General features: G+C 34.6%; 2 protein-coding genes across 6 annotated transcripts; both read right to left on the bottom strand.

The window, feature by feature from the left end:
* Positions 1 to 1,350: 1,350 nt before the first annotated feature.
* Positions 1,351 to 18,652, bottom strand: zbtb17 (zinc finger and BTB domain containing 17). Of its 4 annotated transcripts, none has more exons than XM_009296916.4 (15): positions 18,537 to 18,652; positions 16,108 to 16,346; positions 15,122 to 15,283; positions 14,736 to 15,044; positions 14,558 to 14,647; positions 12,153 to 12,373; positions 10,748 to 10,890; positions 9,856 to 10,156; positions 7,754 to 7,841; positions 7,538 to 7,654; positions 6,263 to 6,383; positions 6,051 to 6,181; positions 3,991 to 4,263; positions 3,757 to 3,846; positions 1,351 to 2,197 (listed from the first exon to the last, which is right to left on the bottom strand). In XM_009296916.4, the coding sequence occupies exons 2-15, from the start codon at positions 16,310 to 16,312 to the stop codon at positions 1,881 to 1,883; spliced, it is 2,568 nt and encodes an 855-aa protein (XP_009295191.1). In that variant the 5' UTR covers positions 16,313 to 16,346; positions 18,537 to 18,652; the 3' UTR covers positions 1,351 to 1,880. The 4 variants fall into 4 exon arrangements, with proteins under 4 accessions (XP_009295191.1, XP_003201251.1, XP_073795097.1 ...); XM_003201203.6 differs by having other exon boundaries at positions 14,736 to 15,047; XM_073938996.1 differs by lacking the exons at positions 16,108 to 16,346; positions 18,537 to 18,652 and adding an exon at positions 15,523 to 15,580.
* An 863-nt stretch (positions 18,653 to 19,515) lies between these two features.
* On the bottom strand, positions 19,516 to 26,584 carry hspb7 (heat shock protein family, member 7 (cardiovascular)). 2 transcript variants are annotated; one of them, XR_012398318.1, is made up of 4 exons: positions 26,276 to 26,584; positions 22,141 to 22,274; positions 20,373 to 22,049; positions 19,516 to 20,290 (listed from the first exon to the last, which is right to left on the bottom strand). XR_012398318.1 is itself a non-coding variant. In NM_001006040.1 (3 exon segments), coding segments are annotated over 3 exon segments (486 nt in total). In that variant the 5' UTR covers positions 26,448 to 26,584; the 3' UTR covers positions 21,431 to 21,869.
* Positions 26,585 to 27,458: the final 874 nt, after the last annotated feature.

A 27,458-nucleotide genomic window follows, 5' to 3' on the forward strand; every position in this document is an offset into this window, starting at 1 on the left:
TCACTAGTTTTTACGTTCATTTATCCTAATATTCATCTTTTATTTGCTCTTCTTCCATTTCTATTTTATTTTAAAAACAAACTGTATAGATAACATAAGATTAGGGTTAATAACATTTCTTTTTTTTTTTTTTGACTTGTGTAGATATTTATTTTCATGTTAAAAGAGTATTTCTATCTGATATTGTGGTCCTTGGTGAATCATAATATGCAATCAATGACTTTGGCACTTTGAGTCAAAAAATATATACATTTTGCACATAGCCCAATTGTTTTACTACAGTTGAAGTCATATTTGTTAGCCCCCCTTAGATTTTTTTTTTATTTTTTAAAATACTTTCAAAATTATGTTTAACAGAGCAAAGAAATTATAAATTAAATTAAAAGCCATTTTAAGGTCAAAATTATTAGCCCCTTTAAGCTATATATTTTTTTCGATAGTCTACAGAACAAACCATCGTTATACAATAACGGAATTATTAAAAAAAATAAACAGGGGGACTAATAATTCAGGAGGACTAATTCTGACTTCTGCTATATATACACACCACACACACACACACACACACACACACACACACACACACACACACACACACACACACACACACACACACATACATACATATGTTCATATATGTCTTGTATATATGTTTTTTTTCTCGATGTGCTAACATATTCTAATGGTGAATGAAAATAAATTTTCATTAAATTTTAAACTTCTAGATGACCAGAGGGTGAGTAAATTAGATGGAATACCCCTTAAACAAATCATTAAATTGCTAACTTTAAACTGATTTGGCTTGTTATGTAGTATATGTAATACACTATTTTAATTAAGCAAGTATTGTATACAGAATCAAATGGTTTGCTCAATAAACTTCAACAGAGTATCTAAAGTATCTGACAATTGCTGTGTTTCCATCCAAAGTTACCTATATTGTGCTTAAAGCAGGAATATGCCCTATTTCACATTTAAAAAATAACAAATAAAAGACAGTCCATTTTCAAACTGTGGGTTCAAGAGAATAAAATTATCACTTTAATTTTGTCCTGAATAGTTTATGTACATATATTTTTCTGGAATAACAAATCATAAGACTCAATTGAGCACAAAAGTATTTGTAATACACGTTTTTTTTAAATGCTATCATTCAGCATGGAGGGGGAGGGGTGTGATATACTAAAATGCAAAGAGTGAAGGCAAAATGTAAATAGTTGGATGGCAGTGTAGATAATGAAAGCTTTGAAAGGTTGACTGCAACACACATCAATCTAAAAATCATATATATTTTAAAGTCCATTTTTTAAAGAGTGCATTAAATAAGATAAATGAGCCTCTTGCAATATGTTCATGTAAAATAAATGCAGTGTTTATTTAGAGAATTGTTTCAGCTTCTACATCTTCAGAAAACAATAATGACCAAAGCGGAAAGTGACTAAACTCTATACCAACAGAATCATTACTAATAAATAAAGCCTGATAGCTGGGTTAAAACTGAAACTTGTAGGACACGGTTATGTGGAACTCATCTTACCTAACACAGTTTACAATAGTGTGATGCACAGAAGACATATATAGGGTGACGACAGTATGTTAAAAGTTTTGACGATCAGCATAAATTACATTTTGTTCATTTAAGTACATTTATCTGATCCTGTTTTATATAATTAGCACTATACAATAGAATTTCAATATGCTGTACACACATTTCTTTTGATTTGGGATATTATATTTCATCTTGCTCATATTTTCTAAATATGAATGCGTTTTATTACAGCATGATAAATGATAATAACCATCCCTCTGATGACAAATATTACACTTTGTGACAGATTCAATTCCATGTGGATCTATTATGGATTCAGACCTGAATCTCCTCACTGCTGTTGGCTTTCAGAGTGCACTTTTTCAGCCCCATCCTCGCTCTCCACCTCTGCCCCGTCCATCTGAGACTCTGGTTGGGCTTCCTCGCTCTCCTCGTCGCGTGTCCTGAACAGAAGCTCTCCTCCCTGGATGACCTGCTCGGTGGTTTGCCATGTGGCGTCTCCGGTGTACTGCTGGTAGAAGTCTGAGTCTGCCTGAAACATGACCAGGGCCTGAGCGGTGTGAATGCGCACGTGCTGAGCCAGAGAACTGGCATCCAGAAACTTCTCTCCACACGAGTCACATGCATACAGAATCTGTGTGTTGGGATCTGCAGGAATAGAGTAACAAGGTGTTTCAGGGACAATATGATATGATAATTACTCTCAATCCTCTCATTAATCTTAAATATAGTTTTATTCATAATATTCCTTCAGCTTAGTCCCTTGATTAATCAGGGGTCGCCACAGCAGAATTAACCGCCAAATTATCCAGCATTTCTTTCACACTGCGGATACCCCTCCAGCTGCAACCCTGCAGTACTGTCTGGGAAACATCCATTCACACTCATTCACACACATACACTACATACAATTTTGTTTACTCAATTCACCTCAATCGCATGTCTTTGGACTGTGGGGGAAACCGGAGCACCCGGAGGAAACCCACGCTGACACGGGGAGAACATGCAAACTCCACACAGAAATGCCTCGAAATGGGACTTGAACCAGCGACCTTCTTGCTGTGAAGTGACAGTGCTAACCACTGAGCCACCATGTCACCCTAGTTTATAGATTACAATTCTACATAGGAGTTTGGGAATTCTACATTTCAGAATTCTCGGTTTGTTTCAGATATCTCAGAGCATATTTTGGAATTCTATTTTAGATTTTGAAGTTCAGAATTTTGAAGTCAAACTTTTATTTTGCAATTCTGAGTTTATTAATTTAGAATCATTTAAAATCCGCGGTTCATATTTTAGAATTCTGTTTGTTAAATTCTGAGTTTATATTTGAACATTCTGTCCCCATTTTAAAATTCAGAGTTTATGTTTGTATTTTGTCTTAATTCTTCTGTGTTCTGAGTTTATAATGTATAATAATATCAAGTTTACATTTTACAATTCTTAGTTTAGAATTGAGCATTTTTCGTTTATATTTTAGAAATCGGCATCACAGCGGCGAAATGGGTAGCACTATCGTCTCACAGCAAGAAGGTCGCTGGTTCGAGCCTCAGCTTGGTTAGTTGGCAATTCTGTGTGGAGTTTGCATATTCTTCCTGTGTTGGCTTGGGTTTCCTCCAAGTGCTCCAGTTTGCCCCACAAGTCCAAAAACATGGCCTATAGGTGAATTGGGTAAGCTAAATTGTCCATAGTGCATGTGTGTGAATGAGAGTGTATGAATGTTTCCCAGTGATGGATTGCAGCTGGAAGGGCATCCACTGCGTAAAACATATGCTGGATAAGTTGGTGGTTTATTCCGCTGTGGCGACCCCAGATTCATAAAGAGACTAAGCCGAAAAAAATGAATGAATGAATTATAAAGTAGATATACAGCATATATAGACACACACTTATATATACTATTTACATACTTATAAAAAACATATTTTAGTAACTATAAACAATTACAATAATAATCACATTTATGTCCTCATGAAATAATACGACTATATTTTAAAATAAAAAATTAAAACTAAACAAATATACAAGTTATTGTAGTAGTTACTTTAAAAAAAATAGTGTTTAGTACATTCTTTTGTTTACATTTTTATAATTTTCAAACCCCACTTTATCAAAACCTACATACTTATTGTATTTAAAGCATTATAAGAATTTATTTGATTTTAAAAATGATTACTATTATTGTGTATAAATTATGCACTGTTCACCTGCTTCTTGTACTTTCTCCACAGCTTTGGTGATCTCTGCTTTTAGTGCCTCGGTTTCATCTGCAGATACAGAAGCTGCGACCGGTACCACTACAGGAGTCAAGTAAAACAAATATCATCTGCATCTCTTACAAACTCTTTTACAGCCATAATATATTCCTTTAGGAGCCACTATTCTATAAATCACTGTGCAATAAACCATTTTATCTTAGCATTTCTTTCGCCTTCGCTTACCTGTGAGCTGTGCTACAGTAGTAGCAGCCAGAGCCTCTGTGGCCAAAGTCACAATATCATCTGTAGTAACTGTGACGATGTTGACTTCATTACTGTCGAGCTCAGAGTCCGGGTTCGAGTCTGCCAGCAGCTTGTCCTCCCCGTCGTCATCCTCTGCCACAACAAGTCTCTTCATGCCCGCCTTCCCCTGGTGCACCGTCTTCACATGCGAACGCAGATTGTCCACACGGTTGAATCCTCGACCACATTTATCACACAGGAAAGGCTTCTCTCCTGTAAAATGCAAGTCATTAGTAGGCCTGCTGTGATTTTAAAATATCAGTCTGATGATGTATACCAGGGGTGGCCAACCCTGTTCCTGGAGAGCCACCGTCCTGCAGATTTCAGTTGCTACCCATATCAAACACACCTGAACCAATTAATAAGGACCTGAACACCATGTGATAATTACAGGCAGGTGTGTTTGATATGGGTTGCAACTGAAATCTGCAGGACAGTGGCTCTCCAGGAACAGGGTTGGCCACCCCTGATGTATACATACATATAAATAATCAAAGTAGATTATTGCAATTCCTTTAATAGACACAAGGGGGAGACATAAACAATAAGCAGGTTTCCATTATCTTTCAAATAACACAAATTTCATACAAATTAGTTCATACAAAAAAAGCATTGACAAAGCCACAAAACAGACAATTAGTTGTCAAATCCTGAAAACAGACAATAAAAGGGGTAGTTCACCCAAAAATAAGAATTCCGTCAAATTTCTTATTATCATGTCAATTCAAACCTCAGAGATCATCAGTGTTCATTTTTGGAGCACAATTTAAGATATTTTAGATAAAATAAAACAAAACAAAAAAATTTTTCAACAACTTCTTCTCCTCAGTGCCAGTAAAGGGCACACTTTCATGAGTTTTGTGTATTGATGTATACCCGGATGCCTGTCTGTTCTAAGGAATGTTTTTTGTATGTTTGTGGATAGGGTTGCATCAGCTGTTCGCAAGTTCTTTCTTAAACTGCAACGTCAAGTTTACACTAGGGGCTTTGTAACTACTAGCTAGTTCGTAACTAAATTTGTTCTCATATCGGTTGCACCACATGATATTAAGACAAATAGTGGTTAGTAGGTCGTAAGATCTACGTAAAGTCATGCGTAAGCAAGAAGCATTTAAATCGTTAAACTGCTTTAAAATTCTGCAACTAATGCATCTATATATAACTGTCCTATGAAAGTGAAATTACAAATTACGTTTTTATAGCACATAAAATTACAGTCAGTCACTAATAACAGAAGACGCACACAACTGCATCACGAGCTGCGAAACACACAAAGTTATCAAAAAAAATTTTTATATCCTATATTTGAAAATGAAAAGAGCAGGAATTAGCAATTTCTGAGTAATGGATACATTCTCGTTTTAATTACAATAACACAAAACACTCCTTAATAGAAAATTAAACTCCTTTCACAAACGGAAACGAATGCGAGATTTGGGAGGAAATTAGGGCTGCGAGTAGAGGAAGACCATTCTTCATTATGATCGGGGGCTCCTCAATGTAAACTAATCTCGCCGGCATCTCTTTTCTACAGTTATACATGGGGGAGGCTGTCGTAATATTTAGTTGAAACCTAGCGTTATGTTTAAACGAAGTTCTGTGGTGCGACACAAAAATATTTAGTAATGTGTAAGTTGTAACTTTGTGTCCCTTTAAGTTATAACTAGGTTACGATTTAACTTACTCACTGCGGGTGCAACTGGCGCCTGGACCTTTTTGGGATCATTGTTGTGTATGGAGGATGAGGGAGCTCTGATTTCACCTAAAATATCTTATATATCTATTTGTGTTTTGAAGATGAACAAATGTCTCAGGGTTTTGGAATGGCATGAGAATGAGTAATTATTGACAGAATTTAAATTTTTGGGTAGACTAACCCACTAATAATCAAAATAATAAAATAATCACATTTATTGTCAGGCAAATTACATAATCGTGACAGCCATTAGAGGAGAGAAAAGGTTAAGAGACATTAAATCAATAAAAATGTCACATCTTACCTGTGTGGATGATGATATGCTTTGACAGATCGCCCACGTTGACAAATGCTTTATTGCAGGTTTGGCATTTGTGTGGTCGGATGTTGTCATGGTGACGGATGTGATTTGCTAGCTGGCTGGACTGGACAAACCTACGAGTTGGGATTGAAACATTTTAATATTTGGTGCCACTATGAATCTGTGTAAAATCATTGATGCTGTGTCTGAATTACCTTTTGCCGCAGCGGTCACACACATATGGCTTCTCTCCGGTGTGCTGGCGAACATGAGCGATGAGTGAACTGGCCTGTGTGAAGCCTTTTCCACAAATCAGACACAGACAGGGCTTTTCACCTAAAACAGTGTAACAAAGAGACTAATTGAAAAAGGTATATGACGGTGTAAATATCACATAAACTTTTATCGCAAGAAACGGCAACACAATTTTGAAATAAGCGACTTTAACAGGTGTAAAAGCGTACTACATATCTGAGCATTGCTTATACTGTACATACTATTATCGGTTTAGAGTGAACAGAATTTCAATAGGCATCTCTTTACAGTCACTTTTCATTGTAAATGTTAGATAATCCATTAACGTCCATCAACTGTAAGAGATTCATTTGTTACAGACATTATAATGTTAATGTCATTTTAACAAATACAACTAAACTTTAGCCTTTTTCAAACATACAGACCTTTCAGAAAAATTACCAGCAACTTTTCGGTGTGAACAGGCCCTTTTTGAAAATACCGGTAAGTTCCTTCCAGCAATTTTCAGGAAACTAAAAATTGCCCAAAAATGTATCAATTTCTTTGCATAAATTGTTCCTGACAATGTGTGTCAGTTTTGGTTGTTGTTATAATAGTAACCTATGCACAAAAGGTCAACCATGCAGTTATGATGCCAATTAAAGGATTAAATTAATAAATGCTCTGCAAGTAGTTTTCATTGTCAGTTGTGTTTCATTACCTATGTTGACAAATGGAACTTTATAGTTAAGTGTTGAACAAAATGCCTTTAAAAAATCTAAAAATTCATTCATTTATAAATTTTCTTTAATTAATTAGCTTAGTTCCTTTATTAATCTGGGGTCGCCAACTTATCCAGCATATGTTTTATGCAGCAGATGCCTTTTCAGCTGCAACCCATCACTGAGAAAAAACTTTTAACTTATAAAAATATATTATATATGCTTGTTGATTGAGAATTCAAGCATTTTGTTCAGTGAAAAACACTACGGCTATTCTTCTTAAAGGGTGATCAAAAATTTCATACAATAAATAATTATTAATTGTATTTTGAAGTGCCCAAGATAATGTAATGTATTTAATGTAATGTAATGTGTATTTATATAGTGCATTTATTGTGTAATAACAACAGATAACAGATAACAATATCGGGCATTTATTTATATGATAAATGTTCAATATCATAATATATTGTATTTCTGAATATCTCCAAATGTTTGAAATTAAGTTTTTAAGTGTAATATGGACATATATACCCGTGTGGATGCGAACATGTCTCTGCAGGGCCCCGGGGTCGGCGAAGGCTCTCTGGCAGTGCATACAGATGAACGGCTTCTCACCACTGTGCACACGCAGGTGTCTCTTTAAGTTTCCTGTGAACAGATGATGGACACACATTAAAATTCCTCTATGAATGCACATATGGGTGCAAAAAGAAACATGCCTCTGGATCTGTGATGTGTGAATCTCACCTGAGGTGGTGAACTGTTTCCCACACTCCTTACACTTCAGTGGCCCATCCGCAATGTGGATCTTTAGATGTGCTTTCAGGTTACCCACCTAAACAGTATTATAAAAAAAAAAACGAATTAAAAAAATATATATATTGCTGCGCTCATTCTGCCTCAAAAAAAAAGTAAAAAAAGTAAAATAATAAATATATATATATATATATATATATATATATATATATATATATATATATATATATATATATATATATATATATATATATATATTGTGTTATAATGCTAAAGAGTATCTGCATATAATATAATATAATATTACATAATATAATATAATATAATATAATATAATATAATATAATATAATATAATATAATATAATATATAGTTACCACTACATTTATTCTTTCATGGCGGAGCACCACACCAAAATTCATTCCCACCACCGCTACATTACAGCTTCTCATTCAAAACCTTCAGTTGTTATTGTTATTTCATAACAGGTTATACTCGCACCAAAACGTATTAAAATGTAAGCGAATCATAACAGAGCAAACTGTTCTGTAATCGGAGTAGTGCTGTGCGACTGAAAGTGCTGCGCAATGCGTAAGGCCAGCAAACACAACGTAGCTTTTAGTTGTAATGAACACATTTTCCATAATTAAACTTTATTATAGATAAAGGTCTATAGTTCTGCATAAATTAATTTATCTTGCTAGAGACATACTAGTCAGTAGTTACATAAACGCACTGAATCGCACTTCAGCAGCGTTTATTTGAGAGTGCACAAGAAAATCTGCGCTTGAGCAGTGTATATTTGAGAGCGTATATGTATATATATATATATATACATATATATATATATATATATATAAATATATATATATATATATATGTGTGCTCATGACATTTGTCATTGAAATAATGCCATAGTTAGTTGGAAGATCTGTATAAAAGGCCTGCCATCCCAGTTGGAAAAAAAATCCTAGAGGAAACACTCTAGTATATAATATAATATAATATAATATAATATAATATAATATAATATAATATAATATAATATAATATAATATAATATAATTTCATTCATTCATTCATTCATTCATTCATTCATTTTCTTGTCGGCTTAGTCCCTTTATTAATCCGGGGTCGCCACAGCGAATTGAACCGCCAACTTATCCAGCAAGTTTTTACACAGCGGATGCCCTTCCGGCCGCAACCCATCTCTGGGAAACATCCGCACACACTTCACACACACACTCATACACTACGGACAATTTAGCCTACCCAATTCACCTGTACCGCATGTCTTTAGACTGTGGGGGAAACCGGAGCACCCGGAGGAAACCCACGCAAAGGCAGGGAGAACATGCAAACTCCACACAGAAACGCCAACTGAGCCGAGGTTCAAACCAGCGACCCAGCGACCTTCTTGCTGTGAGGCGACAGCACTACCTACTGCGCCACTGCCTCGCCATAATATAATATAATAAAATATAATGTAATATAATATAATATAATATAATATAATGTTGCAATTTATTTAAAATTACATTAATGAAACTATTATGTAAATAAACTATAAAGCTTACAAAGGTTGCATTCATTAGATAAAAAAAATACAGTATTATTATGTAACATTATAACAATTTAAAATAGCTCTTTTATATACAGTACACTACATTTATTGCTATAACGGCAAAGCAAAATTTTCAACATCACTACTCCCGTCTTCAGTTTCACATGAAATGACGTCAGAAGTCGCATCATCACTGTTAAAAACAGACATGCTGTGTGGAAAACATGATACGTTTTTTTTAATGTACAGAAAGTTCTATACAACAGAATTTACTGAAGACAAAAAGTAAAATTATACAGTCAATTTCAATCAAATTAATGGTTTCTAACAAAATTGAATATAAAAAATACAAATAATATTATTTATTTTTTATTTTTTTCATTTAAAAAAAAAACAATGACAAATTGTTGTAAGATTTTTGTATAATATGATCATTATGACATCATTATACCTCTCTGAAGGCTTTTAATACAACATTTATAAAGTCAACAAGGTTTACGTTTATCGTTAGTTTAAACCGATTTCTAACCTGGTTGAATTTCTTGTCACAGTGTTGACATTTGTGCCCTTTGTCAGTGTCATGGGTCTCTAGGTGCCTCATCTTTGCGGTGGGGTCAGAAAAGGCCCGGTCGCAGTGATCGCATTGGTAAGGTTTTTCTCCACTGTGCACCAGCTGATGGCGCTTCAGGTTTCCAGAAGTGGTGAAGAGTTTTCCACAGTCCTCACAGCTGTATCTTGCTTCATCTGTGTGCCGCTTTCTGTGCAGGTTCAGCAGACTGATCTGTCTGTAACTCTTTCCACATGTGGAGCAACAGTACGGCTTTACAGGACTGCAGGAACAGAAATGATTATTATTATTGCGTAGGAACTTGTGTGAGAAAAAACTGCACAGTGCTGTAAATATGGTTTTATGTATCCACCTTTTTCCCATGCCCCATGATATTTTCAATGAATTATAGGAGCAGCTATAAACAATCAGTAAAGTGTTTTAAAACTGGCTAGAGTCACATGTTATTATTTTCCTCACAACTCATCTATTAAGTATAATTAAACGAAAACTTATTCGACTTAAATAACTTTCAGCATACCACAAATAACCCCCAAAAATATAATGTAATGGTGAGAAAATGAAGAAAAAAAATCATCTGGAGGACAATAATCAAAACATGATGAACTAAAAAGAGCTTTGGCCACAGATGTGCAAGTGATGTAAATATAATGTTAAAAAAAACATACTTTACATTGTTTTCATGATGGATAAAAATCAAAACACAAAACATACACTTCGTTTTCACAAATGATATGGATTACTTGTCGCACAACCTTGAAGGAAAGTTTCTCAAACAGGAAATTACAACCTATAGAATGAAAGCCATAGCATCATGGGGAAAAAGGTAGATAATGAAAGATCTAGTGCTGACCTGTGTGTTTTCTCGTGAGCTTTGCAGGCCGCTGGGTCTGAGAAGGCTTTGTTACAGTCTCTGCAGGTGAATGGTTTCTCTCCAGTGTGAATGCGCATGTGACGCTTAAAGTTGCCTGTGTGTGTAAACTTCTTGCCACAGTCCTGCAAGAAACAGAATACCATTATTAAAATATGTTAAAATACTAGTAAATCTTACAGGACAAATATACAGGTATGGTAAAAAAAATTGAAGAGACCATTTGAAAATTACTGTAACAAGTTTACAAATTTTATTTAAGTTTGAGTAGAGCATACTTTTTGTTTTATTCTGTAAACCACTGATAGCATTTCTTACAAATTAAAAATACAAAATAAATTGGAGTAAAATAATAAAAAATCCCATGTTTTCAGACAAGTTTATATCCATTTCAGACGACACAATACCAGTGTTTCAACTTCATAATTTTTTTTAAATATGTTCTTGGTGGAATAAACTTGATTCTTAATTACAAACATTTACAAATCTAAGTGCCTAACTCTAAATACCTTACTAAAGAATAAAGCAAATATTAGCCTTTGCTAAAACAGATCAATCAAATACATCCAGAGAAGCTGGAATTTTTTAACGTGGCCTCTGAATTCTTTTCATAGATGTACAATTAAAAAGCATATTTCATCATTTCAAAATCTAATAATACACACATTATTTTTAATATATTAATTTTATTTTGGGGATTTTCCCATTTTTAAAATGTTTTTAAAAAGAAGTATTATCTCCACTAAGGCCGTGTTTGCTCAATTAAAAATATATAATAAAACATTGTTACATTTTTTAATATGTATATAAAATGTACATTATTCCTGTGATTCAAATCTGAATTTTCAGCATAATTACTGCAGTCTTTATCGTCACAAAATTCTACAGAAAAAAAGAGATTTTTTTGTAAAGATTTTTTTTAAACAGATTAACATGTTTTTGACATAAGTATACATTTACAATCACTTTTGTTCTGTAAACCACACTTTCACAGGGCTTATTGTTTATAAAATTGTTTTTTCATGAAAATATTTTTTTAATACTTTTAAAATATTAAATATAAATATAAACATTAATTAATATATATATATATATATATATATATATATATATATATATATATATATATATATATATATATATATAAAATCTACAGCAACAAAAATGTAATGATATTGAAAAAAATAATTTGCCTACCAAGAAATGTACTTCTGAGATCAGTTTGTTGCCAAGCAACACACATTTGCAGCAGCACAGTAAAAATTGGCGTAATGGGGTCACAGGTGTGTTTGTAGAGTAATTTACAACAGCTTCGAACATGAATCAAAATCAGGGTCTGGAACTATCTGTTTTATAATAAGGATAACAAAATAACAGAATCCCGTACCTCACATTTGTGTGTAATGGACCCATATGATCTGGACTCTGTGCGCTCGGCCCCAATCGCAAATTTCCTATCCTCTGAATCCATCATTTCTCCATCTTCTGTCTCCATCTCTTCTTCTCCGTCTGTCTGATCGTCCTCCAGGTCTTCTTCTCCTCCATCATCTTCATTCTCTTCTTCTACCATACTCTCAACTTTAGACACACTTTCTTCACCATCATTGACTATTAGCAAAACACATGAACTGCAGGTAAAAAAACTTGTTGTTTTTTTAGATATTGGCCTTTTTGGATTTAATAAAGTATTTTATTTTTATTATTCTAATGTTAAAGGGCCATGAACCCCCCTGTCTCAGCAGGGTGTTTCCACACCTCTAGTTTGATAAAAGTCAGGAAAGTGGTTGAGCCCAGCTTTGTTCAGGTGGGAGTGTCGAGTGGCAAAAGAGGGAAGGGTTTACATAAAAAGAAACAGAAGTAAAACAAACACAGATGCAGATGAAGTACAGCGATTCACTTCAGATTCACTTCATCAGCAAAGCCTCGTGTCTCTGTGTGTGTGTGTGTGTGTGTGTGTGTGTGTGTGTGTGTGTGTGTGTCTGCCTGCGTGTCTACACTATGTATGAGCATGTGTGTCTTGCTATGTGTCTTCGAAGTCTTCGAAGCTATGTCATGCATATTAATAAAGTTGAAATCCTCATTCACAATAGAGCAAGCTGATTGGTTCGAGCCAAGCTTTTCTCCTGAATTAATGATGATAGCTCAAAGACGTCACGTTGTACTCGCTGGTACAGACAGCCAGTCTACACGCTGGAATTTACACAATGATCTAATCACCATGACGTTGCTTCAAAATTTCTTTTCAAACTAGAAGAACGAATTTGCTCGACCAATTTTCACTTTTTTGTAAAATATATGTCCTAATGGTGTTTTTAGCAACGTGGGACACATATATGACTGTCAACACCTCAAAAAATGTGTTTCGGTATTTCATGACCCTTTAAGAAAACATCAAAAGTGCACTTTTAAAGGTTCAGGACACCCTGGAGAACTTTTTTTATATATTAACAGATTTGTGTGTGTTGAGCATCAGTTAAGACAATGTTAGCACCTGTCAGCTTTAATTGTGGGGAAAACTGGATAATTTTGAGCTTTTGTCAGCTAATTTCAGCTTCCGGGTTCAAAATGATTTTTGGGGAGGGATCAAAATCGGCGACGTAGCGCAAAACTGCAAGTGCAATGATGACGCGTCGGTTTCTCATTATGATTCATAGCGGAGTTTTCTTATCCTATGAGAAGAGCCGGCAGCTTAATTATTCATGAGAGCGTGCTTTCCGAAGGCAGACCTGCCAGTTTCAAGCAAGCTGTGAGACACAGACCAACGGCACGTAGCTGTTCATGAAGGCTCGTATGTGTTTGTTTCCATGATCCACGGGGTTTGTTGCATGTTTTTTCCCCGCGATCCTGTCAGGGCTGATCATACAGCAAAGCTCTGTGTGTGCTGCAAGCATTTTTGTCGGGAGAGTAGTGCGAGAATTGAAGAATGGCGGACGTTGACTTTTATCAGGAGTTCGTTCACATTCAGACACATCGCCGTGCTGCAGTGTTTGCCTAAATCCTCTATATTACCAGCAGGGCTAATGATTAAAATAGACACGTCAGGAGACCTGCTGCGCTGAGTCTGCATTCAAGATCTATAATTTAGACACAGGGATCAAGGGAGAATCCTCATTTATAGTGTTTACATAAACACACTTATCTTTATAATGATATAAATTGTGGTTATGTGTATATGAAATTACGAATAACAAATGTTGCAGGGCATTAAATTACTATTTATTTCTTTGCATTTTAACGTTGTAAACTATAAACTCATGCGTCTCCTCACGGTTTGTGTCTCAGTTTGTGAGCTAACTGTCATCAACAGTTATTCGCTCCCCTTCGCCCCTGCTGGCCACGCCCACTCCTGCCCGATGCTCGCGGAGCTCCACGCCCATTAATCATGCATCTTTTGAAAAAATTCTGAAGTAGACTTTAACCGAAAGTGGGGGGTGTCATGGCTCTTTAAGTGTTACGTTTTTCACACTTTATCTGTAGATTGTACATTTAAATTAGAATTGTATATGAATTATAATATAAACTAATTTTAAAGGTTGTTTTCTCAAAATGAGTTTTTTCTCTTTAAGTGAGCCATAAATGTCCACTACAGTAGCTCTCATATAAACCAAACTTCAGTTTTATTTTTATATATTCTGAAAGTTTTACAGAAGGATATGTTTAGAAATACCCTGCCTGATTATATACATTATATACATTTAATTAATATATATATATTTTTAAATAAAACCTTAAACCTTAAAATTGTGAGTTAAATATCAAGTTTTATCAATTGTTTTACAAGACAGAATTTACCTTCTGCGGCCGTGTGAACAGTTGCATATTTTGACTTGCTTCTCCTTGTGCTGACAACAGACCGTTTAGCCACCATTCTCTGAGACAGTTCTGTAAAAGCAGTAAAGTGTCACGAAAAGTACTGAGAAATTACTCAACATTATCAAGAAAGCACTTAGAGAACAGAATTAGCACTAACTAGGCGTGTAGTCTGCATCATTAGGGTCATCTTGGAATTGTGGGAGCTCTTTTGTGGCTCTTTCTGCCTCACTTTCACTCTTGGAATCTTTCTGTCTCGTTTTCAATGGTCCACTAATTTTGCTGACAGCTCTCAGAGTCTTTGTGCTTTGCTTCTCAGCCACGTTACTCACAGCCTCGTGGGTTTCTTCTGTTTTTGACTGTGATTGAGCTTCTTTTTCTTCAGGACCTGCTTTTTGAGTCACTGAATGACTGTCCGGCTCCTCTGGTTTCTTCACAGATTTTGTTTGTTCCTCCAAAGGCTCGGTTACTACTACGCACATGAACACAAATGAGAAATAAAATTGTGTACATCTTAAACAATGGCTTTTGAGAGTCCAGACTTACCAGGCTTGGGTGCAGACGAGACGGTCAAAGACTGAAAAGCTGAACAAGCATTGACAATTTCTTGCATTTGAAGGAAAGTAGCAACAGCAAGAACGTCCTCTATGTTCTGAGCATTCAGAGTTAGCTTTGCGGTGTACATAAACTCGAGAACCTGCTCAAGACCTGATGAAAAGATTCAAACCATCAGACAACAACAGAAAACAATAACCAATTGAAGATGTATAGAAACCATAACATTTCATTCAACAAAATTAACCAGAAAACTTCAGTTTAGAGGGATAATAAATTCACCCAAAACTCAATGTGTTTGTTGTCTTATTACAAACATATACAGTAAATTTCACAATATTCATGTGCTATTCTTGGTGGCACTGAATAAGTTAATAACCTGTATATCTTACATTTTGCATTCTGACAAGCTGTAAAGGTATGAGAGTCCATGGTCATGTATGGCTGCCTGCTTCACATAACTGCTTACTCTTTCTAAAAAAACACCCATTATCAAAATAAGAGTCCCGGATACAGAGTAAGTTTAACACAAGATTAGATAAACTTAAAAAGAAGTGGGGAAAATGATCATTAGTGTAATCTCACAAGAAATATTGTGACAAAACATTGTGGTGCACATATTAATGATCCCATGAGGATCAGAGTCAGTGTTTTGTTCTGATTGGTCTGGTTTTCCCCAGGATTTTACACTCACAGGATTTAAACCAGAACAAGCTAACGCCATTTCCACGTACTGAACTCTTATTACTTAGACATGCCTATGTATATCCAGATTTTCATTATGTAGCACAATATATGCTGAGAAATGTTTCAGTATTTGTATTGTCCATAAAATAAAAGTAAATAGGCACATATTTCGTTTTTTTTTTGTTCTACTAAAAAAAGAAGTTATTAATTATTATTAAATGATGACAGAACTTTGAGTTTTGGGTGATATATCCCATTAATACAGCATCTCTATTGGAATGCAGGCCTACCTGCAGCATTGCTGATATCAAGATGAACAACATCCTTCTGGTCAAGAAAGAGAGTGCGGAAGTAAGAGCTACAGGCTGCAAGCACAGCTTTGTGGGCCTTGAAGTCTACGCCGTCCACCACAAAGGTGCAGTCACAAAGAAGACCCAGCTGACGCTGTTCATTCAGCTGCCCAAGTACTTTCCCACTATGCCATGGAAAATCCATAACTGACTGTGTATGGCACTTTGGGCAGTATTATCTAATCATAAAAAGAAAATGAGGAGGGAAATTAATTTCACTAATGTTGAGGCTCACAAAAAAATATCACAGTTTGGAAAGTTATTTTTTAATTTTATTACAGAATCCAGTCATTTCTAGGTTAATTTCCACATGAATACCTACATTTAGTACCTGCATAATATTATTATTCTAAAACTAAATTTACAGTTGTGTCTGCTATAGACCCATTGACACAGATAATACCGTTGCTATTATTCTAAAGCAGAGACATGGCTTTTCTGTCTGTTTTGGAATGCAATTTATTATAATTTATTATAATTTTTAAAAAATAATTTATTATTATAGGAAGTCAAGGGAGTAGATTTGCTTTTGACATTGGTGGGGACATACATCCCAAGAGCGCATGCATTGAACAGCACAAATTCTGTTACGCACTTTTAAAAACATGATTAAAGTACGCAATAATATAAAATAAACACTTAATAATACAAATAACAATCCCATCCCATGCTGCAAAAGTCAATTTACATGATTTTATTGCAGTCGGGCTTTAAAGAGGTATGAATGTAGAAAAATTTAGAGAGGTGTGTAAGGTAATTTAACAGTTTTATCCTGATTATTATTTTTCATAATCATGGAGGCCAAAATCAAAACTGAATTTTGATTAATTGCACTGCTTTGCTTAGTAGTATTAAGATGAACTAGTAGGAAACTTGACTTGGTGCACGTGTTAGAGTTGACTGGGCATGGGACGATAACCATTTTCAAGGAATACCGCGGAGCGATTTGGAAAAGTCTTTTAAACAAAAGGTTTTAAAACCGTCAAAATTTTCTGTTATACCGTTCCTAAGGTGTAATATTTTTAAATTAAAATTTTAGTTTTTTAGGACAACAGTATCTCCAGCAGAAAAAAAAATCAAAAGATGCCGTTTTAAATTTTAAAGAAATCTGTGTTTTTGAAACTAATGAAGACAGCAGAAGTAAATGATTCATTTGAATTATTTAGCTTGAAGTGTTTACTGTTCCAAAATATTTTAAATGTGGCTTAAAATAAAATATATTGTGTTCAAAGGGGGGAAAAGTTTTTGGTTTTACCCAGACATTTAAAAAGAGCATATTTTAGAGAAGTAATCACAACCGTGATACCGTACAAACGTGATATTTTTGTCCAAGGTTATCATACCGTCAGAATCTTATACCGGCCCATGCCTAAGTGACAGAGCATTTCTTTATTTTGAGGTCGATTAAATTATTTGTAGGGACATTTCAGTAATAGGTGGATATTGATGGGGACACGTCCCCTCTGTCCATGCTACTTCTACGCCCTTGTGAGAAGCACAATATAAATAAACTTTCATTAAAACGAATTTAAACAAATCGGGGGTCAGGCGTTGGTTAAACATCTGTAATTGGCTCTTACCTTAACATATGGTTATTGGCAAAATTCACTTACAAATGTCTGACCAATAATCTGAATGATGGCACAAATGTAAAAAACATACCACTACATAAGAAATAAGTGTGTACACACACACACAATTATTTCATTTATATGTATAAAATTTTGATGATTAGATATTTGCATTTATAACGGTAAAGCTAACAGCGGTTAACAGTAAACCTGATTCTGTGTATGTGTTTGTTTATGTGGCATATATTTCTGTCAAAACAAAAGATTTCTAAGACCTCATCACGACACAAAAGTATCCATCTTATGTGCATTACTCTAAAATAGACATTGATCATCCAGCACACATCATGTCTCACTTCAATAAACAAACATCATTATGTAGCAGTTCGTGTGTTTTAATGTGCGACATAGATAGGTTTATATCGAAATCGCACGGGACTTTTTGGCCTGCAGTAATGCAATATATCGTTATCAGTCCGAGACTCGTCGAGCACAATGATGACTGATTAACAGTAAAGCAAGTAAATTTGTCGAGTGATTAGACAGAAACTGCGCAATTCCACAACACGATCATGATTGACGATGTTGCGGATTGATTATGAGCCCTCACTCTCTGTTTGTCTCAGCTCCGGGATTAATTCAGCGTGCCTGGCCCTACTGGATCAAGATGGCGTCGACAGAGGCGGGCTGTAATCCTGCCTTTTCTTTGCTTATTTTAGCCGTGCCTCCCTTTAGAGACTTATCAGAAGAATAGCCCTAAAACTATCCGTAGACAGGGTTGTGTTTGGAGTTATTTACCTTATACAATGAACAAGTTTGTAGCTTTCCCCGAGTTCAGCTCGTCCGTCCAATCGAGTGTTTCGGTGATCGATCTCAGCGCTCAGTCTCGTCTCGCCGCCATCTTCTGCTCTCTGATCGATTGATAGTGGCCGAGCGAATGGCTGGGAGTGAAGCACAACTGCGCATGCGCGGTAGATTCTGTTTTGGCCACATGACGGCGAGCTTTAGCTATTATTAAACACAGTGATCTAATCATAAGACCAGAGGGAGGGAATGTCCATAGATTTAATTGTCTTATGAATTGGGAAATTTTGTGCATTTTAAAAACCACCACGAGTGTGTTGTTTAATAATTCATAACCTGTTCTTCATTTTTTGATCAATTGAAGAGATATTTTCTCCCCTTTTACTTGATTTTATAATATTTTTTCATTATTCATGTTAGTTGTGAGTTTAAGTTTGAAAATAAATAAATATACACACCAAAAAAGATGTTTTATTGTCAGAGTTTTCATTTTATTGCCTAATCTACTTTAAATCTCACATTCACATTTAAATATTATCTATAATGTGTCTTCTTAACCTTGTGTTATCGTTTGCATTTCCTCAGTAATTGTACACATTAATATACACTTTGTACCAGTGTAATTTACCAGGCTCCATTTTAAATGTTTTTCCAGTTTAATTAAGTATATATTTTTATATAGCCCATCATTATTATTATCGAACAAAATTGAAAATAAATAAGCTGCTTTAATATGTTCAACAGGTGGTGATTTGTATGCATTTGTATCTGGTACACACTGATAGCGACAAGTTGATGGATGACATTAAGTACAAAAATAGTAGATGATAAGACTGAAAAATAACAGCAGTCTCTATTTATAGAAGAAGTGCTCAGAGACACATCGAGTACCTGTCATTTGCTCATGGATGAAAGTGGACATGAACCAAAAGACAGACTCACATTGACTCAGACTTAAATCATTTGCTCAAAATAATCATCAAATGTGTTTTTATTTTCTGAATTAGTGTTTCAATCACTCAACACAACACGATTATAAAATGTAGCTTTTGATAAAAATAACACATTCAGTGAATCTGTCTTGTACCATCTGGGAATGAGTTGCATATTTATTTAGACAAGCAATGAGCTCCAAAAGTCTGAAACATACTACTACTAAATGTTTTTCCCCATTACATCATTATCATAAATTTAAGTGATATTAAAGTAGACAATCCTGGCTGAATTTGGGATGCATAATCTTCACATGTTTGTGTAAAACCTGATGATCATGTTCTCCATCAGGATTTGAAGTGATCTAGATTAGGGCTGCACGGTATTGGAAAGATTTGACATTGCAATATTTTGTTGCCTGCAATATATACTGCGATATGAATACAATTTCACCAGATGACTTAAATAGCTCTTTTTGAAAAGTTATTCACTTAGATTTATTTGGGATGGTTTTGTAAGGGAGTGAAATATAAATATATTTTTATGTCATTTATTTTTTAGATATAACAAACAAACTACAGTCATAGATAAACACAATAGAGCAAATATTAAAGTGAAATGAACAGTGCTTTATGGTTTTTTGGAGAGAGTCTAACTGTATTCGGTTACAGAAATTAAACAATTAAATTTAAAAAAGAAATTGCATAGACCAGAGCAGCCCAAAATAGGGCCTGTGGGCTAAAGTTAGCTCATTGTAATCTGTGATTTGGCCCACCATCCCATCTGAAAATGATGGAAAGGGTTGGGGCAAATGCCTATAACAGAGATGTCATTTCTAATTTGATGTAACAATTTTGTTTGTTTGTTTTGTTGCTGAGCTAAAAAGAAAAAAAAAGCTGGGGGGGGGGGGGGGGGGGGTGTTGACCCACACCCCACTGAAAAAGTCCAGAATACATACTTCTTTATTCAAAATGTTTAATTTAAAATTCTAATCTCATAACATTTTTATAAAACTCTAATAACTTGAAGTTTAAATGCACATTTCTAAATAAACACTTTAAGGTAAAATAGTATGGTAGGCACTTTGACAAAATTGTAGGTAATTTCTTTGTTGCATCTAAAAGTATGGTTATGATCACCATCCAACAAGGTAATGGAGCAAAGATTAGTGTGTAAATTGTCACTAAAATGCTGTATTTGAACATACAATTTAATTAAAATTGAGAAGAATAACTGCAAAAAGCTCCCTTTTCATAAAAAAGAACCACCCCTTTTAATAGGCTGACTACGGGCCTGAATGAGTGAGCAAATAAAGGCAAAAAACAGTGCAACTCTGTTATAAATGAGATTTTTACTGTAATAAGTTCATTATAAAATGTAAAAAATGAGACTGTATTCGTTTATATAAAGCAATGTTTACTAGTTAAATATTATTGAATAAATAAGGAAATTGCAACTACAACTAACATAGACTTCATCATATAAACTATTTAATAAAATTAATCTTTATTAAATTATCTTTATTATTATTCTTAATGTGCTATCAAAATGCTTTAAACTCTCTTAAAACACATGCAAATAATAAACTTTTAATTCTATTGTGGTAAAATTCTGCAGTGATTCTACAAATCTCATGTGTTGTGACCTGTGGTTTCTGGCCAACTATAATCCCAGCCCAACATTGCATATTTTGCTGTGTGACTTTTGCGGGTGCTATCGATGCTGTAATAATATATTGCACAGCGTTAATCCAGATCATCTTAAGCTTCAATAGAAGAGAAATATCTGAGGATCTTTTTGAAGCCACACATTTAAAAGTTTTAATCGGTGCTAAATTTGAAAATGAAAGTCTTTTTTCTGTTAAACACAAGATATTTTGAAGAATGTTGAAGACAATGTTATTGACATCCATATACATATAGGAGCAAAAATACCATGGAAGTCAATCATTGCTCTTTTCCATCATTGCACATTTTATTTTGTGTTCAACGGAACTTAATTGGGTTTGGAACAAGTGGAAAATGAGTAAATAATGGCAGGATTTACATGTTTGGGTGAACTAAATTTAATTTAAAGTACTAAAGTACTATATCTACTGTATAGCCATATATATTCTGATATCTTTCAATGTTTCAATTATATTTTGGATTAAATGTACTTCCAGAATTTTGGAGCCCACTTTGTCCTGTAAGCTGATATGTCATTAGCAGAGAGCTGACGTTAGCAGTGCATTCATCTTAAAGGTTTTGAATACATGTGACAGGATTAAATTCCATCCAAGTCTAATGAGCAGAAATGAGAGAAGGTCATGGAGGAATGACAAAGCAGGGCTAAGTAGCTATATTTTCAAGGTCATTTATCACAGTGAAACAGACACAGCAGGAGGGCACAGGTCTAGATTTTGATCTCTGTGCGGAACGTCTGTGCATGCTCCAGTTTAGCTGTGTTTCTCTGTGCTTTTATAGTCAGAGTCCCATCGGCCCCTAAACTGGACTTCACTGAAGTGGGGTCCACATCTTCTGGTAGCTGGCATTTATGGGTGAAAGTGTTCATCACTGTCCCATCACTAGCAAGCTGTTGAAAGAAATGCACACACATTGTTTTTGGTATTTAAACAATTATATAAAACAATTCACAGTTATGTTGTGCAGATGTTTGTGTTTACCTTTTCAGCATGAACTTCAATCTGATTGTTTGAGGTGGTGACGATCACATCCTCAGGCGAGAAGTCTTGCACGTCCACTGTGAACTGGTATGTGTCTCCAAGAGTCTTGATGTTTCCAACAGTGCCTGTTCTGTCTGATGAAAAACATAAAATCTAATGTAAGAACTGATTGATTATTACATGGCTCTCACTAATCTGATCGGCCAATCGCAGCATTCAGTAGTTTTATTTTTCCTTAAAATGATGGTTTATGAAAAAAAAGTAAATTCTGTCATCATTTACGCACACATGTTTCAAACCAGTTCAAGTTTTGTTGTTCTGTTGAACACAAAATATTTTTTGAAAACTTTTGGAAACAAGTAACCATTGACTTCAAAGTATTTATTTATTCACAATGGAAGTAAATAGCCGCTTTTCCACTATCACGCTGAATCGGTCTTTATGCTGAACTATTCCATTCCGTGCCAAACAAGGCTAAACAGGACAGATACGGTTTCATTTTCCACTGTTGTGATGCAACAAGAACATTATACGTTTGTAAGTGTGACATCACGCGAAGCGGCTTCCGGGTCCAAGCGCTATTTCAAACTTTATGGTAAATGGTAATGATAAAAGTTTACAAAACGATGTAATACTTTCGAAAATCACGATCGCAATATATATATATATATATATATATATATATATATATATATACACCAAATACACTTAGCTGATGATTGATTATAAGCATGTTTGGCATTAAACCCTGGGCTCCCTCCCGTTTGCAGGGCGAGAGGGGAGCTTTGAGCTCAGGTAGATCTCGATAGCTCCCCCTTGATAAGAGCTGATGACTGAAATGATTGCTATGAAGAGATATGCTGCTGGATGAGGGTTTGACTGTAGTGCTAAATTTAGATTGATCAATTCACTTGTTGTGCATGTTTTTGGAATGTGGGAGAAAACCGGAGAACCCAGGGAAAACCCACGTGAGCACGGGAAGAACATGCAAACTATGCTCAGAAACGACAGCTGGCCTATTAAAGGACTAGAACCGGTGACGTTCTTGCTGTAAGGCAACAGTGCTAACCACTGGGCCACCATGCTGCCCTATGAAGGGAAAGTTGGAGAAGTAGGGATAGAAGGTGGGATTCTTCAAGTCAAAGATGACTGTAGTGAGAAACCGTGGCTCTTTATAGTGGGTTAGGAATCGCCTGATTGGTGGATTATAGATAGCTAATGCAGAACCAGCTGTGTTCAATCATTGCCATGTGATCTTCTCGAAATTAGTTTATAAATAAACTTCACAAAGTGAAACATTTTTTTTTTATAATTTATTAAAATGTTGGTATTTGTGATGCAGCAAGTCCAGAGAATGTTGTGTACTCTATGATTTTATATAAAATTTATTTTAAAGTGTGATATAGGACTAAAAAGTAACCACAAGCAAATATTTACTCAATTTCAATGAGTAGTTGCTTGGACCTGAAAACAGTATTCTATACGTCACTGATACGTCACGACTTAACAAGCGGATACAAAACGCATCAGTAATTGCCTTTGTAACACATGTATCAGCTCCCTTTGTTCTTTTAAATTTAAATAAAAGCTAAAACATGTTTTTTTTATGTTCATGTGTAAAAGCAGCTAAACACTGTTATGCCACTCTCTTGTATAGGGATGCTAAATATAGCAACAATAGCAGTCACAGCACCCGTATTTATTTAGAGGTCATGTTGTGAGCTTTGGGTAAATTTTATTTGGAGGGAAAATTACCAAAATGTAACATGATGATGGAAAATGATTGGAGGGGAGATAAATAATTTATGTCAAATCTCTGTACATAACAGAAAAATAAACCATGACAATGCAACAATAATTGTTAATCTGTATTAGTTGCATGGCAGAAATATAATGTTGGACAGACCTTGTCAAAAGTTAGCAGGTATTTCACTAATAATAGTAACTGGTTTTCTTCAAAAAATCACCTTTTTGTTAACAAGAAAACAAAACTCAAACTAAATCAAGTGTTTGATTTATATTATATTCATTTATATTCATAGCTGTTCAGCATGCAATGTGTACAATATGAATCCTTGAAATGGTGAATTTTACAAATATTTTCCCATACAGATTTCACAACACAGATTTTGGTCAAGCAGATTTGCAATGTTGACCAATAGAAAGCTGCTTTGAAACTCCCATGAAAGTGACCTTGGTTGTGAACGGTAAACAATATATTTCAACAGAACAATAGAACTCATTTCTAATAACTGATTTATTTTATCTTTGTCATGATGACAGTAAATAATATTTTCCTAGATATTTTTCAAGACTTCTATGCAGCTTAAAGTGACATTTAAAGACTTAACTAGATTAATTAGGTAGGCAGGTTAGGGTAATTAGGCAAGCTATTGTATAACAATGGTTTGTTCCGTAGACTATCGGGAAAAAAAAAATTAGCTTAAAGGGGCTAATAATTTTTACACATTAAAAAAATTAAAAACTGCTTTTAGTCTATCTGAAAAGAGGGCTAATAACTCTGACCTCAGCTGTACACATAATATTAGACAGACTATTAAATTAAATCAAAGCTCAAATGTAAGTTTTATGTCTTTTTTTTTGCTTCAGGTCTTTTTTATGACTAAAAAGTCTGTGATGTTTCAACTCAAATTTGAGCCGAATACGGAGAAATTAAATTTAATCCAATGATTGGGTTTGTCTACATATGAAAGAGTGATTTCCCAATATTTCCTATAGCTGCCTATTTATAGCAAAAGTTAAGCATTTAACATTTTCTGTCATTGTATAAGTGTGACAAAAGTCACCAAATCTCATGCAGTTTTAATAAAGTAAAAATTAATACACATTAAATTGTGTTAAACAATAATTATATCAGCAATGAGTCATGCACACTGTATACTCTGTTGTGTTACACAAGCACTTCTATATCAAAAACTCCAGTGCATTAATATCCTTCTCTAATGAAGTGTGAAAAGGTGCCTTGGTGAATCTCAATATCACGCTTGGCAACAGACCGTGCTCTCGCTGTTAGGTCATTCCCCAACAATGAAGTCACAGCATTGGCTCTGGCCCAAAACATTCCCAGAGTTACCCTCTCTCTGCCCCCCAGGTACCCTTGTACAGCACATCTGACTATTCAGTTTTTTACTTATACCAGAATGCAACTGTGATTATTAAATACATCTCATGTACTTCTTTTAAAAATAAAGGTTTGCTATTGGCATATATATACACACACACACACACACACACACACACACACACACACACACACACACACACACACACACACACACACACACACACACACACACACACACACACACACACACACACACACACACACACACAATAATTAAAACAAGGCTGAACTTATTTAGAAAAATAATGAAATAAATAATGTTATATTAGATAATATTACTTCAATTTAAATGTATATATATTCTAATTATTAAATATTAAATTGATTAAATTATTATAATTTAAATTTATCTTTTATCTCTTCTATGTGAAGATATTTTAGTTATTTAATAATTAATTTAATAAATTATTTCAATTTAAATGAACTCTTCTATGTCAATATATTTTAATTATTTAATATTTAATTTATTAAATTACTTCAATTTAAAATAACTCTTCTATGGGAATATATTTTTAATTTATTAATATTTTTAATATTTAATATGCAATTTAATACATAATTATTTAATAAAAATATTTAATATTTTAATTATTTATTTATCTATTTGTATTTTCCTAATATGATCTGTCAAAAATCAGTCAGAATCATTAAAAAGGGTTATTATTGTCAATGTTGACCTTTAACATCCTTGGAATGAATGTTAAAGGTTACACAATAAAGATATTTATGAATATTAAGAATACAAATATTATTAATAATATATTAAGAACCCAAACTTTTGAAGCTTTATTTTTATGAACGACAGTATAAAGTGATAACAATATTTATACTATTACAAATACATGTATTTTCAGGCCTCATGCAGCTGACATATTATACAACCCCTAGCGGGCAGAAAACTAAATAGAATATGAAAACAAACAGCAATAAATCACATTCAAAAACAAGTTATACAGATCCATAAAGATCTGCATATAGCTTTCCACTCACTTGGAAATCCCAAAGCATCCTTCGGACACATGAAAGATCCAAAGTCGTCAGCGAAGAGTCCTCGGCTCTTCTCCATGTATGGGTTTGCAGAGGTAGAGGATGAAGATGAGGAGGATGACGTCTGATGGTAACTACGCTCCGATCGATAGGCAGAAGAATTGCTCGCGCTCATTAGTGTTGAGATGCTTTCTCAAATCGATATCCAGTCAGAACTTCAAATTGAACCGGTGATCAAGTTCTTATTCAAAACACCATGAATCCACTCAGCAGCTTTCTCAGTGTTTATATGAGCTGGGTCTGCCTGCTTGTGAGCATTGTCTGGCTGGCTGGCTTTTATATGGTGGCTCTAGCTCGAGAGTTTTTACTTCTATGTGTGTGTGTGTGTGTTAATTGTAGGATGGCAGTGTGCTATAATTATCGTGGGCTCTGTGGTTGGAAAAGTTTTGTGTGATGAGGGCTCGAGGTTGAGAAAGGGGTTCTGACAAAGACTCAAAGATAGGAAAGAGAGAGAGAGAGATACTGAGAGAAAGAGAGGGAGTTGAGTCAACAGCTGGCATTCCAGACACTCGCTCCCTGAAATAGCCCTTCCCTTCTTATCTCCATCCATTTCTCGCTAGTCTACCATCCGTAATTTGCTGTGATTCGCAAATGCAGGCATCTGAGGCTCGCAATGCCTGTCAATCTGAAAATGACAGTAAACACAAGTCATGAGGGTGTTCATCTGTGCATAAACCACAGTGGTGAGGAATTAGAGATCAGATGGAGAGAGAGAGAGAGAGAGAGAGAGAGAGAGCTTTAACAGAAAGATGGAAGGAATGTTGATGAGAGAGTGAAGTTGAGGGACAGATGACGTTAGGAAAACGGATTAGGAGATATTTGTTTTTGGAGGAGAGTAGCTAATAATAGACCCTTTAGTGGTGCTTTAGGCGTCGTTGCATAAATTGATTGTATTCTCTTTTTTGTTTTCATGAGATGCTTTGACATATCAGGCTGATGACAAAATTACAATGATTATTTTTTATAAATGATATTAAATATTAAAGATTTTAAACATTATTTATGGTTATTTCATCCAAAAATGAAACTCTCAAGTGGTTCTTTCATTTCAACAGAACAGAAGATGGCGGTTTACGAAAAGAAGATTTTGATGAATGTTAGAAACTGATAACCTTTGACATTGAGG

The sequence above is a fragment of the Danio rerio genome, chromosome 23, assembly GCF_049306965.1.
Source record: "Danio rerio strain Tuebingen ecotype United States chromosome 23, GRCz12tu, whole genome shotgun sequence".
Taxonomy (NCBI): Eukaryota; Metazoa; Chordata; class Actinopteri; order Cypriniformes; family Danionidae; genus Danio; species Danio rerio.

Bases quoted from the DNA above. Each gene is read 5' to 3' on its own strand.
- zbtb17 (XM_003201203.6), bottom strand. From the start codon at position 16,312: ATGGATTTTCCATGGCATAGTGGGAAAGTACTTGGGCAGCTGAATGAA. The intron at 10,157-10,747 runs GTCAGCACTAGA...CTGTTCCTGCAG, and splicing joins GCTCACGAGAAAACACACAG to TCCTGTAAAGCCGTACTGTT. The intron at 4,264-6,050 runs GTAAGATGTGAC...TGCATTTTACAG, and splicing joins GCATATCATCATCCACACAG to GAGAGAAGCCTTTCCTGTGT.